At 37.0% G+C, this 14,081-nt stretch overlaps 1 protein-coding gene across 1 annotated transcript in view; it reads right to left on the bottom strand.

Annotated features, from left to right (window-relative positions):
* The window catches only part of SEMA3E (semaphorin 3E), a 146,654-nt gene that overhangs the window by 50,450 nt on the left and 82,123 nt on the right, over nucleotides 1–14,081 (bottom strand). The window contains exons 3-4 of the mRNA XM_075024733.1: nucleotides 10,496–10,555; nucleotides 5,525–5,644 (exon numbers count right to left, since the gene is read on the bottom strand). Coding sequence (XP_074880834.1) covers nucleotides 5,525–5,644; nucleotides 10,496–10,555 — 180 coding nt within the window. The remainder of the gene's footprint in view (nucleotides 1–5,524; nucleotides 5,645–10,495; nucleotides 10,556–14,081) is intronic.

Here is a 14,081-nt window from a genome sequence, read left to right as displayed (position 1 = left end):
TAATTAAAGTGGAAATAGCACAATAAGGAATACATCATATTAGGAACACCTGGAGGAGACTCCCAGAAACCATCAGTGCATTTTGTGGAAAGGGTGACTTAGTCCATCAGCCTTCTGAGGTGGAGAAATACAACTGCAGGCAGTTTACTGAGTTAAATGAGGCATTGAAAATGGTGCTCCGCCAGCTCAATGTATGTATTAAAAATTTACAGTGTGTTCTGGAAGAAGAATTCGTCATGCACTGTTCTTTCCCACTACTTTCATTCCCTCAGCAGGTTTTGTCATGCAGAGATGCCTTCCTCTCCAGGAATCAGCTCTATCTTGTCACCATAGAGTTTGTAAAAACTTAGGATGTTACTTCTGCATATTGTTTTCTTTTGGAATTTCCACTCATTTTACAGCTCCTATGGAGCTGTATTTGGTGGAAATCCCATCTGGACTTGTTAAAGGTGCTTTGCGAGTTAGTTAATAAGGCAGTTTGAATCATTGGAAGGCCTCTGGAGCACCCCTAAAACCTGTTGCTCTGCTGAATAGATAACTTGTTAAGATAAAATCATTGCCTGACTGCAGATAGCTCATCCGATTTACCTAAAGTTCATCATAATTCACCTAGGGTATTTCAAGCTATATAGAACAGTAGTGGAGTACTGTTTTATGAGCAGACAGATGTAGAGAAACACAGAGTGAGATAGAAAGCACTTCTTCTAGTACTCATCTTCTACTCCCAAAACTGAGAAATTTATATAAATGCAAAAGGAAGAGATTGGATGCAGATGCTTTCGCCCTGCTTCTGCCCCTTGTTGACATCAAAGGCAACAGGAGCGACAAGTGTCAATTTGGTGAGAATGGAAATAGAATAATATATTTTTTCTGCACTTTTCTTCATCTTCTATATTTGGTTTCAAGACTTATCTCAGTTTTTTTTCCCACAGAGCACATGGGAAGGATGCATATTCAATTCATGATGGGAAATTTGGTGTGGAGGGTTTCTGGCTCTTGTTTTTTTCAGAAAAAAACCCGTTGATTTTAGTGAAATGAACTCTCCTTCATTTCTGGATGTTAGACAAATAGAAACTGGAGGAACACAAGCTTTTCTAACCTGCATGGATTTTTGACATTTGAAAATATTTCATTAGGTCAGTGATAATGAACTCACTGGCTGGCAATTAATTGCTTATGTTTTTTTGGATAAGATTTTGTAATGTGTTCTTTTGCAAACACCAATAGTTCTTCTGTCTGCAAAGTCAGCACTCCTGTTTCTCCCAATTTGTAATTTATTTCTAAATGGCAGAAAAACATTGGGTAATTTGCTGAAGTGTTTAAATTTGGGAAAGCAACATTCATCAGGGTCAAACTAATTAGAAAGAGAGAGAAAGATAAAAAACTGCATGTTGCTGTCAGTGACTATACTTGTGTATTTTTAGAAAGGTAATATCTGTCGACAGCTTTACTAAAGTGAACAGCCTGGAATTCCAAAGCAATATCAATTAAACCAATATTACAATAGAATGATTGCAGTAAACTATTATATATTTAATCTTTCAAATGGGTAGTGTATCATAGAATTTATAAATAATTTGATATAGAAATACATATTTGGTTAGATTCTGGTGGTACAACACAAGTTTGAGGTAGAATTCAATAAATCCGTTATTTATTGTTTGTTGTTTTATGTGATCAACATATTCAAATATATTAGGACAATATGCATAGTATCATTAAATTTCTATAAACCTTGAAAAGCATGAAAGAAACATTTAAACATATATAATGTATCATAGTACAATTTTGTTGTGAAAGATTTCAAAGCACATTTCAATTACTACATAGTAAGTTAGATTAATATTTTCTAGAGACACTGTTTAGGGGAATGGACATTTTTACTGGGTTTTTTTGAGAAACTTAGAGGTTCTGATTTTTAGTAAGTTCCAAGGAATAATGATCTGCCAATGAGGCAATCAAATTCTGCCTATTTTTGAAGGCAAAAAATCTCCTTTTGGCTTCACTATTTGTTGACAAGAGCTCAGTGTTCTACAAGACACAGCTTAAACCTGGTTTTGGTAAGAAAGTATGAATTTGTAGTTGCATAAGAATATAAGACTTTATACAGAAGGTGGAATGCTCCTTTTCACAGGTTGGATTCCACCTCACAAAAACATGCTAAGTACCAGATCAGGATGCCATACAGTATGATCATGGCTTTGGGATATTCTCACTGTTCAAGGGAAAAAACAGTAATGCTTTGTTTTCTTACCAAATGCTATTCAGAAATGGATGACTTCTTTATGTAAACTTTTGTTTCAAGCTAACAATGAAATACATTTTTCCTGCAACATGGGGCTAGTGAGCACCAAGAACAAGAGCCTCAACTGGATGTTTTCTTCCAACAGGTATCTCTTTAGTGTGCTCAGTAAATTGTGAGAGATAAGGTTGTAGAAAATATAGTCCTGCTATACTATTATGCTCTTAAACGCCTGTATCTCTAATTTGTATTTATATACAGTTTGTAATTTAAGAACCTGCAGTTTTTACTGACAGGGTCACATCTTCTCTTCGCCTTCAGCTCAGGAAGCACTACTGAAACTTATGGTTAAGGTACCTGACCACAGAGCAAGTATTTCCTCTGTGTTGATACTGCTGGTTCATAGTTCCATATAGAAGAGAGAATCTAGTTTCATATGCTGTGTTAGCTAGGTATCTAGATACATAGAAGTCTGCTATAAGGGCTTCCTTTTTAGGTCCCACGCTTTATACCTCAACATGTCTGCAAAGTGTCATTGTTCAAATGTATATAAGCCTCGAGTACAGCTTGTGCTACTTAGAGACTCTGTTCAGAAGCAACTTAGTTTGCAGATCAAAGTTAGATTTTACTTATTTGGAAGTTCAATATATTTAATAAAAAAGTCAACAATATCTGAAAAATGTTCCTTTCAGCCAGCTGCATATTATAAACTGCATTTAACTGCATAAAATTGCACATTATAAACCAGCATTTACCCTTCAAATTAAATTGAGTTTTACTATTTTTTTGATAAAGGTGTTTGGGTCCTGTTTAGAAATGGAACAGTATCGTTACATTTTTAAGACTGTTTCATTTGTTACTCTCCTTTCCATGACAGTCAGACAGTGAGAACGAAGCCAGAGAGCTGAGGCAGAAGAAATGGGGGACAGTAGTCAGAAGTCATTGGATCAGGATACTCTGGCCAAACAGAAAGATCAGCAAAAAGAAACTGAACTGCAGTTTTCTGAGGAAGGATCTTGCCCCTTCACTTCCTGCAGCTACACAATGTCCTTATCAGTCAAAGAAAGCAAGACTAAAATTTGCCCACTCAATCACATACCACGTGTTATTTTTAACTTACCATAAACATGGCACCTGTCTTTTTTAATCCTTACGGTCAGCTTTTCAGATAATGGATACTAATACAGCTACTTACTAGTGCAGCAAATATATTTACTGTTGGTCTACACAAACAGAAAAACGGTAATTTTCCCATGACTTCTGTGTGGGTAAAATTTTAGAACTTCAGTTTGACAAGGAAGAATAATAAACAAAAAAAAGGGAAGGAAGGACAGTGATACATAAGGGGACGATCACGGGCCACACATTCTTATATACAAGTCTTGTTTCTCATTTTTTGTTTGTTTGGTTTCTATTTTTATTAGCCTGTTGCTTATGCTTTCTTAAATAGTGTTCCTAAATATACAGACATTGCTTCCTTTAAACTGTACCGGGAAGCCTGACAGGAGGTTCATGAGAGCAAAGAAGACATGCAAATTTGGCTTATTTTAAAATTGCTTATTATTTAGCTCCTTCCTCGATTTTAGAGGAAATCTTCTTTCTGCAATTCAAATAACTACATTAAACAATGCATTCGTGTTTTCTTTTATATATATATGCATATACACACATCAGCTGACTGTAATGTAGCTTAAAGGTTTTGGCAAATATTCTGAAATATCTGGAAATGGAAAAGAATGAACTTACGACTTTATCTATTTTGAAACTTTACTTTTTCTCATGGTCATCAGTAAGGTTGGTCTTTATGGTTTACTCTGTATTATTTCATAAATAATATCCACAAAATTGAACCTGCCTCTAATGTGGACTCATGTAATTGCAATCACCTTGAAAATCCCACTCCTGGCCATAGGGGGAAGCAGGAATTCTCTTGGATGGTGCTTTAGCATCATCTCCATAAGAAGTGCTCAGCTTTACCAGAAGACATCACTAAATATGAACCAGCTAAGCAAGACCATTGCCCAGCATCTCATCCTGCCATTTGCCAGTAAAAGCCAAACTTACCTTTGGGCTACAGATGATCTCCATCTATTAAGTCCCAACTCACAAAGCGAGTGACCAAGAATCCCTGGTCAGATTCCTAAAGCGGTCATCAAGCACCTCTCTAGCAGCCTTGTGAAATCCAACTCTGACTGCAGGGCAGCTCAGATTAACCGTGGGATCCCTTACCAATTGTTTTACCTTATAACTGAATAAATTATTTCTTCAGCATTGCTAAGTATATGATAAGGGATAACTTTGAGTGTCCAGTTTTCACTAAGTCTGGACTACCAAGGTCCAGACCTAGTAATGTAATTTATAATTTGTCTACAAATTCAATCTGATAACAATTGTAGAAATTCAGCCCTTCAAGAAGGCTTTTTAATGTCAGGAATTTCAAAATATACTCATAAACTCCATATGGATTTTAGACTGGCAGTGGGAGTGCGATGAAACAAGGATGCAAGGAAGCAGGATATAAGCAGGATCAACCAGTCCGCGTTTTGGCCTCCATGGAGCAACACACAGGTTGCGTATAATCAGGATTAGGTTGAATGCCTAAGGAGGCTTATCCACTAATTTAAAATGAGAGATTGGTACTTTTGCTGATTCTTTAACCTTGATCTGATACAACTGAGACAGAAAGGATCCAAATTTCTGAAAAATCCAGACAATTTCTATTTTTGCATAAGAAATATGTTGACAATATTGATTCTATGTTGCACATAATGATCTTCCCTGCAGTACTATTTCACTCAGCTACAAGTGTCATTAAGGAGCTAATGCACTTGCTGAATATGATTAACATTAAGAAGATGAATTTAACAAAGAATTATTAAGGTATTCCATCTCCCATCAAACTAATATGTATTTTGTTATATGATGTATTATTTCATTTAAAAACAAACAAACAAAACCAGTTTCAGATTTAGCTGAAAACTCCAGAATATTTAATAATTTTTGGTAAGAATTTCTATGTCAGTTTATCTAGTAATAAAATTCTAAGATGAAAATTACTTTGAGTTCTTTGCTTAATTCTCCAAAATATACTTTCAATCATTAGTGAGTTCCTCTAGTCACAAACTGAATTTTAGACCAGCATTACATTTCATCAGGGAAAATATCTCTTGTATGGTTTGTATGAGAACTCTGAGCACTTGAATTTAAATATTTATTTTTAACCATAGAGGCTTTGCTGGAATCCAGACAAGAAGAGTCACTACTGTAAAACAAATTTCTTACCTCTGATGGATGTCCAGCTCTAATAAAAGTACAGAGTGGATCAAAAGCTCCTGTTCCACAAGCCAGAAGATGCGTTCTGTTGTATCGGTGAAGGACACGGATGTAATTTGCACATTCATCCTGGTTTACACACACAAAAAAATAAAAAATTGGTAAATTTTAGCACTTTTTTTTTTAAGTTTTGTGTTTGGAGTTTTTGTGGGTTTTTTTTGTTTTTTTTTTAATCTTAGGTGCCCTTAGGTGATATTCTGTGTATGGAAACTTTCTATCCTGTTAAATATAAGATCTTAGTTCTCCCACTTTCATGTTAGTACCTCAGTGCCACCAATTTCAGTGATGGACACTTTTGACATGAAAAATGCAAGTTTAGAGCATTATTTATTACAATTTGTTTTTGATGCTTAACCAATTAGGAGTTATTAAGTTATAAAACACACTTCTGTGCTTCTCTAATTTCAGACATATTCTCCAAATCTAAATATTTGTTTTACTAAACATTATTAGATGCACTAGACATTAGACTCAGAGCATGAGACGTGAATAGTCAGCAAATGGCTTCTCTCTCAAGTTTAATATACTTTTTCTCAAGAAAAGTAACACTTTTTTTCTTACATTTTTTCCATAAGACATCTTCACCATTAATTTTTTGTATAATTAATTGCTAATCAATATTTTTTTTATATTGTATAGCCTCATGCTTTAGCTGTTCCTACTGTTCAAACCCTCCTTTGAAGAAGAAATTATTCATTTCCCCCAGGGCGATACTCTGGGACTCATTAGTGTATTTGCAGCTTCATAAATATTACAATTAAAAAATTTTCAAACATCCCTTTGAGATGTAGGGTCATTATCCTTCCTGTGCTAAATTAGAAGTGGAGACAGTGAGATAAAAGTATCCATTGATTTTGGGACTCCTGGGACTTGGTTTTACAGAGTATTTAACATTTTGCAACAATTTCTATGTTTGGAGCAAAATTCCTGTTCATTTCCATTCATTGCTCAACATTTCTGCAAGTCAGACCCTGGGTTTTAACAGTCACACCAGGTTTAAGATGACAATTATAATGGGATTAATCTTAGCTAACTTTAGCTATTCTAAAGTTTAGACATGTAATTTATGCTATTCTCCTAGGGTTTTTCAATAGTAAACGAAGAAGGCTAGACATCTCCAAAAGGCAATTAATTCTATCCTAAAATGGATATGTAAAACAGAGTGGAGGAATTTCCTTTTTGCTGTCCTTCACTGATGACTACTCTAGTTTTCAGACTGCTATATTTATATTAGAACAATCCTGGGTCTTATTAACCATCTGCAAGAACTTCATGTCACAGAGGATGAGTCTGCAGCAGGGCCATGGGCAGAATTCAGCTCTTGCAAATCCACATTGGGTTCAAAACTAAAACCCACCTGTCTTCTTTCTTTAAACCCTTGTGTCATTCAGTGCAAGTCTTCCAACTGCTCCAACAAATAAATAAGGATCATGAGGAAGAATTCTCCTTTGCTACATGATTCTCCTTAAATGTTCACCTTGGAGATTTCTCATGCTAATTGAAAGAAGCAGGTAACCTACACAGGAAGGTAACCTGTTGTGTAAATAAATATTATGTGTATGCAAAGGACAAATCAACTTGCAATATCTTACTTCTGGAATTTCTTAATTCCTAACTAATTTATTCTTTTTTTACAGTAAATGAAAAAAAAAAAATAATAAAGGTCTTCCTTCATATGGCATCCACGTGATCTCTCACCTGGACAAAATTTCTTAGACCCACTGAAAAAAACCTGCTACTTGAATTGTCAGAGAAGTTGAGAGAAGAGTGAGTTGTGATTAGTAGGATGTGATCCTCTGTACACGGATCAACACTCAGAGACAGAGGTGCCCACTTTGCATGTGCATTTCACAAACGTTTGCTGACTGGTGGTAGCAGAATGTTAATACATAGGAATTTTATGGTGCTTTGCAGTTTTTAAATAGATGCTGTACTGGGCACTGATGTTGTTCCTCATTCTGCCTCCCCTCCAAGTATGACGTTCCTGACTTATCCCCTCTGCTCTCTCTCAGTGGTGGTCTGGTCTTTACTCCATGGTTTCCTTTTTTATCCACATATGCCTGCAGCTCTTGATCTTTGTCTCAAAAGAACTGTGGAGGAAGAGAGATCTTAGGATTTTTTTTTTAAATGGGCAAAAATTACACATTTTTTTCTCCTGTGCGCCTTTACAGAAATGCCTCAGAATTTCTGCAGAAAAAAACAGGATGAGCCAGATACCAAATATAGAAAAAAGTCATCCCAATTGGCTAGACTTTATCATTTATAAACAAATGAAAAAAGGTGCTATTCTGGGAAGTGCCAGGCAACTAGGCATTGCTGCTGGCCCCACTAACAAGGAAGACATGCATCAGCCAAGGGAACATTAAAATAAGTTTTCTTCCTACTATATTAATGAATTAAATGTTGTGGTTGTCTTTAGGAGGCTCCATAGACATATTAATAGGTCTGTGGAATTTTATTCATCTGAAACTTCTCTGTGTGAAGGAATTAGTCATCACTACAGAATTTGATTTCTATATCTGAATGATTTCCAGTTCTGATAAAATAATTGAAAGGATCAAAAGCTCTCACACCACAGGTGTGTTTCCTGGCAAACTGGATGAAAGCAGGAGGATTTTTTCCTTGGCTTGACCTGGATCAGAAAAGTGTGGCCTGAGTTTAAGGTGATACATGTGTTGTTAAGACAAGGCTTTTCTAACTGTCCTATTAAGTCTGTTACAAGGTCTCTGAAACTGTATTTATGACTACAGTACTTGCAGTTTTACTGCTACAAGATGAACTGATAACTTCTAAAGGTTGTAAAAGCTTGTAAAAGTGGCCTGTTCTGTTATACAGAAAGAGGTAGCAGAGAACACTTGAAGTACCTCAACAGAGATGCTTATTACAGCATTTGTAGTTCTACTTAATGTTAATTATGCCTTGAGTAACAGATCTTTTGCAAAGGAAAATAAAGAAAGAAGCAGCATGGAAATAAGCAAAAAGGTTTGAAAGAGCACTGATGAGTAATTTTTTTTTCTGAGACTTTACAGTGGGAAAAATAGCATTCAGAACTTAAAAAATGGCAAAGGGTTGATTTTAAGACATTATGCCATTAAGTGAATATTGGTTTATGGCTACAAAAAACAAAGGTGAAAAGAAAAGTAATAGGAAATTTTTTTATTCTAATTTAGATTCCTTTCAGGTTGAGCGATTTAGCTTACTGAATACTAGCATGCTAATGAAAATTACTAAGGTTTCCCTGGAATTAATTAGTCTTACTCATTCACATAGTCCCATACATAATTAGGTCTCATGTGAGGATCAGAATATTGTTTGGTATTACAATATTTCCAGCTTTTGCAATTTTAACACCTTTTTCTTAAAGACTCCAGTTCTGGAGTCTTGTGATTATTTAAAATTCTGTGGTTTTCTTTTTAAAAAAATGGAGACCAAACTTTCACAGTACAGAGTGATGTGGGAAAGATATTAAGTTCTTTAAATTTTCTTATTCATTACAATGCAAATTTGAAGGCTTATAATAACAGATTGGATTGTAAAAGATTTTGAATTTTAGGGAATCTCATGAGTCTGAGAAGGATACCTTTACATTACATTGGAAAAACAGTACCCATTTCTGTATTTATTTAACCCAAAGAATATTGTCAAAGTATCAGAAAATAAATCCCATCATGTAGTGGTGAAGGAAAGATGACAGAACTTTAACTGTAATAACAGCCTATGCTGAGAGGTAGTATTAAATAAAGCTCAAAGAATTTAGGGTTTGGATTCATTTAATAGGATCATAAAGTTTGGATAATGTAGAAAAACACCATTTTCAACCAAAGCCACCTGAAATTCTCAAGGGTACAAAAGCATTCAGAAAAATGCAAGGAACTTGTAAGATACCTCAAAAAGGATCAGTTCTAGGGCAGGTGAGTGTAAGGAGAGAAGTATCATGTTGGTTTTTTGTTATTGTTACTATTTTTTTTTTTTTTTTTTTCCAATCTGGTTCACAAGTTCCCTTGATGTGGACTGTTCGCATGCTTGTACTTCAACAGGAATCTTTATAGTTTCCTAATCTTTACTGGGAATATGTTGTGGTTATCATCAAGGCTGCCTGTTTGCTCTATTTGTGGGAAAACTGTGCATGTGCCCTTCCATGTCCTACATTCCTGTCGCTCTTGCTGTAAAACTATCATCATTTTCAGATCCTTTGGTACAGTGCGAGCTCTCTCAGCTGTGGGATTTATTAGGTGTTGTACTTGCTGTGTGTTTATGAGGTGCAGATAATGAGCTTGGTGCACTGCAAAATTAAAGAGAGCTCCCATCCAGAAGAACTTTCATCCTGTGGTGCCAATGATATCAGCTGCTGTATGTCAGTGAGCTTTTGGGCTTTTCCCCGGGAACTGATTACAGTCAAAGCACTGGATCACAAGAACAGAACAGTTTTGGGGCTCATTAAAACAGAATATTTTAATTAATATACCAAAAAACCTATAGGGCAAACCAGTTTAGAGTATATTTTATAATTATTAATAATTTAACTTCTTTTTTGAAAGTATTCTAGAGAATGTGAATTTTAAAGATAAATTAGAATGTGAAAAAGCTTGAATGGAGAAGGTATCCTGTGTGTATGAATAGAAAGAGAAACAGAAATGGGAAAGGAGAATTAGTAAGGTGCTTTCTTTGATATCACCAGAAAAAGAATTAAGAGAAAGTTCAGATGATCAAAAGTGTTCCTTGCCCATTTATGATCTGGTTTGAAAAGCAATTAAACTAATAATTTAGTGTGTTCACAGTAGTTACACATTTTTAAGCTGCAACACTTAGAATTATATCTGTGCTTTGATCTCTCTGCAGTTTAGGGATACCTAAATCCTTGTTTTGGACCAGCCACTGGTATAATTAAAGTATACTTGATTCGTAATTAATGATACTTACAGCATCTCTTCCTTTAATTGCGCATTCTTCTGCCTGCAGAGGTGTACTAGGCCAATGGATCTGAGGAAAAAAAAAACCAAAACAAACAACATAGAAAATCATTCAACTGACACTGTGATCATGTCAATCCAGCTTTTCCACTATTTTTCATTTGAAAGACTCCTAGAACAGAATTATAGAATCATAGAACAGCCCAGGCTGGAAGGCACCTCGAAAGATCATCTGGCCCAACTTTTCCCAGGAAAGAGAACCTAGATGAGATTCCCTAGCACCCTGTCCTATCACATCTTTAAAACCTCCAGTGATGGAGACTCCACCATGTCCCTGGGGAGGTTGTTTCAGTGATTGATTGTTCTCACTGTAAAAAATGTCTTGATTATCTCCTGGTGCAGCTTGTACCCATTCCCCTTTGTCTTCTCCGTGTGGGTCCTTGTGAGAGAGAGCCTCTGTCCTCTTTGTAGCAGCCCTTTAAGTACTGGAATACTGCGATGAGTTCCCCCCGAGCCTTCTCTTCTCCAGGGAGACAAGACCTAACTAACTCCTTCTGTCTTTCTTCATCGGGCAGGTTCTTCAGCCCTTTGATCATCATCGTGGCCCACCTTTGGAGCCTCTCCAGTCTCTCCACATCTTTAATGAACTGTGGGGACCAGAACTGCACCAGTACTCCAGGTGAGGCCAGACAAGTGCTGAGTAGAGTGGGATGATCACGTCTCTGCCTCTGCTAGTAATGCCCCTGCGGATGCAGCCAGGAGCCCACGTGCCTTCATGGCTGCAGCAATGCACTGGTGACTCTCGCTCAGCTGCTTGTGCCCCGGGACCCCCGGGTCCCGTTCAGCAAGGCTGCTCCCCAGACACACAGATCCCAGTCTGTACTGGGCTCTTTGGGTATGGTGTCCCAGGTGCACGACTTTGCACCTGTCTTTATACTTGACTAATCATACTATATATGCATTTTTCATTTTATGTTATAAAGTTTAATTAAGTTTCTGTTACTATTTGAAGTTTTCAAGTAAAATATTCCAGTTTTATTTTTAAATATCTATAAAAGCTTACAATAAGTCAAGAAATATTTTTGTTGAAACATAACTGTTTTGTTTAGGGTAACTCAGCAAACTTGATACGAGGCAACAGAATTTAAAGGAAGGTAATGGATGGAACATTTTATATAAATCCAGTAGAAACATTTCTGCTACATTGTCAGTGACTTTCAACATAGAATACTAATTCTGAACTACTGATTTCCTGCTTTAAGTGACACTTAGGAAAGAAAATGGTTTATAGTGAAGTTAATTAGGGTCAGCAATTAACCTCCTGGGAGCAGGATCAGCTCTTCACAGTCAATTACTAGAAGTGAAGCCAAATTATACAAGCGAGACTTTTTTCAGCTACCTACTGTATAAAACTTGTGTTTCATTCCAGATGCATGGTTTGTTTGGATGAAAACAATGTTAAATGATGACTGAGCAGACTGGAATGGTTACTTCATTTCTTAGAACTTTTAAAAGTGGAAGAAAACCCCACGTTCACTTCAGTGATATCAGGCTTGGCTGAAGCCAAATCATTTAAAAAAAAAAAAAAGGATGTCATCATTAAGACATTTTTGTCAACATTCCAATCAAAAATTATTTTTCTATCTGGAAAACATTTTAAAATTAAGTTCCACTTCTGTTAGGCTTTTTTTCTTCCTAAATCGTAATTGAATTAACTTAGCTTTCTTGGAATAATTCTAACCCAAGAAAATCTGGGGATAAATTACAAGAAAAGTAAATTGCAAGAAAAGTGGGGATAAATTACAAACCCTAGAGGCCTAGTGCTTAAAAGCAAGAGGTAAGCTATATGTTAGTCTTGTCAACATCAGCAGCCTGTCAGTGTTTAAGTCTCAGTGCTTGAGTCAGACCACCTATTTTCAGACAGCATCTAAATCCTGCAAAGAACCTAGATTAATCAGAACATTTGTTTTCAGCCAAATGGTCTTACAGTCATCTATGTATGACCAGAAGTAACTCTCATCTAGTCTGTATTCCTGCTGTGTAGTCTGGGAGGTTCCTGAACTCTGCTGAAGTCCCGTGAGGGCACTCATCCTGGTGCCCTGGTCAGACCATTCCTGGTTCATTCAGTGCAAAACTCAGGGTTCACAGTCACTTACTTCGCTCACTGGTCAAGGATTGAATAAGCAACAGACTGTCCTTATCCCCAAAGCCTAGAAGTTAGGATATTTGAACTCCAGGACCTCCTGAGCATAAAAGTTTGAAGTCACAGCTTCTACTTCCCAAACAAATGTTCTAACTAGCAGGCTAAAATGGGGGCTTTTGCCCATATCAGGTGTAGATAGCTAATAGGAACAGGAACAGAGAAATCACAAAGGGTATAAAACACTTGACTCTGTAACCTAATATCAAATACACTGTATGTAGGTGATTATTTTCATATTTGGATACTTAGTCCCAGTGCTATTGAAAATAATTTATATGCACATTTTCCACTTAAGACATACTAAATTAAATGCATTCACAGAATTAAGATAAAAAAGCCAAAGAGGTAACACAATGCCCCTGCTTTGTCTGGAATGTTCAAAAGCAGCTTCAGTGTAAGCAACAAGATTTTTGGTCCTTGGCATAGAATTATAGAATGAATCATAGAGTCATAGAAGGGTTTTGATTGGAAGGGACCTTTAAAAACGACCTAGTACAACCCCCCTGCCACAGGCACAGATATCTTTCACTACACCAGGTTGCTCAAAGCCCCATCCACCTGACCTTGAACACTTCCAATGGTGGAGCAGCCACAACTTCTCTGGGCAACCTGCTCCAGTTTCTCACCACCCTCATCATAAAAAATTTCTTCTTTATATCTAACATAAATATACCTTCTTTCAGTTTAAAATAATTACTCCTTGTCATATCACTACAGGCCCTGATAAAAAGTCTCTCCATCTTCCTTACAAGCCCCCTTTAAGTACTAGAGGGCTGCCATAGGGTACCCCCAGAGCTTTCTCTTCTCCAGGCTAAATAACCCCAGCTCTCTCAGCCTGTCCTCATAGGAGAGGCGTTCTAGCCTCTGACCATTTTCGTGGCTCTCCTTTGGACCCACTCTAACACTCTAATTGCTTGCATGCAATACTCAATGTAGGGTCTCACCAGAGTGGAGTAGAAGGGGCAGCATCACCTCCCACGACCTTCTAGCCACACTTCCCGTGATGCAGCCCAGGACACGGTTGGCTTTCTGGGCTGCAAGTGGACACGGCTGGCTCATGTCTAATTTTTCATCCACCAGTATCCCCAAGTCCTTCTCTGCAGAGCTGCTCTCAATCCACTCATCCCCCAGTCTGTACTGATACTGGGGATTGCCCTGACCCACGTGCAAGACCTTGTATTTGGATTTGTTTAACTTCATAAGGTTCACATGGGCCTGCTCCTCCAGCCTGCCAAGGTCCCTCTGGATGCCATCCCTTCCCTCATGTGTATCAGCTGCACCACTCAACTTGGTGTCATTCACAAACTTGCTGAGGATGCACTCAATCCCACTGCCTATGTTGTTGATAGTATTTTTCCCCATATGGACACTTGAGGGACACAATTCATTACTG

Source organism: Buteo buteo, chromosome 4 (assembly GCF_964188355.1).
Source record: "Buteo buteo chromosome 4, bButBut1.hap1.1, whole genome shotgun sequence".
Lineage (NCBI taxonomy): Eukaryota > Metazoa > Chordata > Aves > Accipitriformes > Accipitridae > Buteo > Buteo buteo.
The sequence above is the reverse complement of the archived record's forward strand: the minus strand, read 5'-3'. Positions and strand labels throughout refer to the sequence as shown.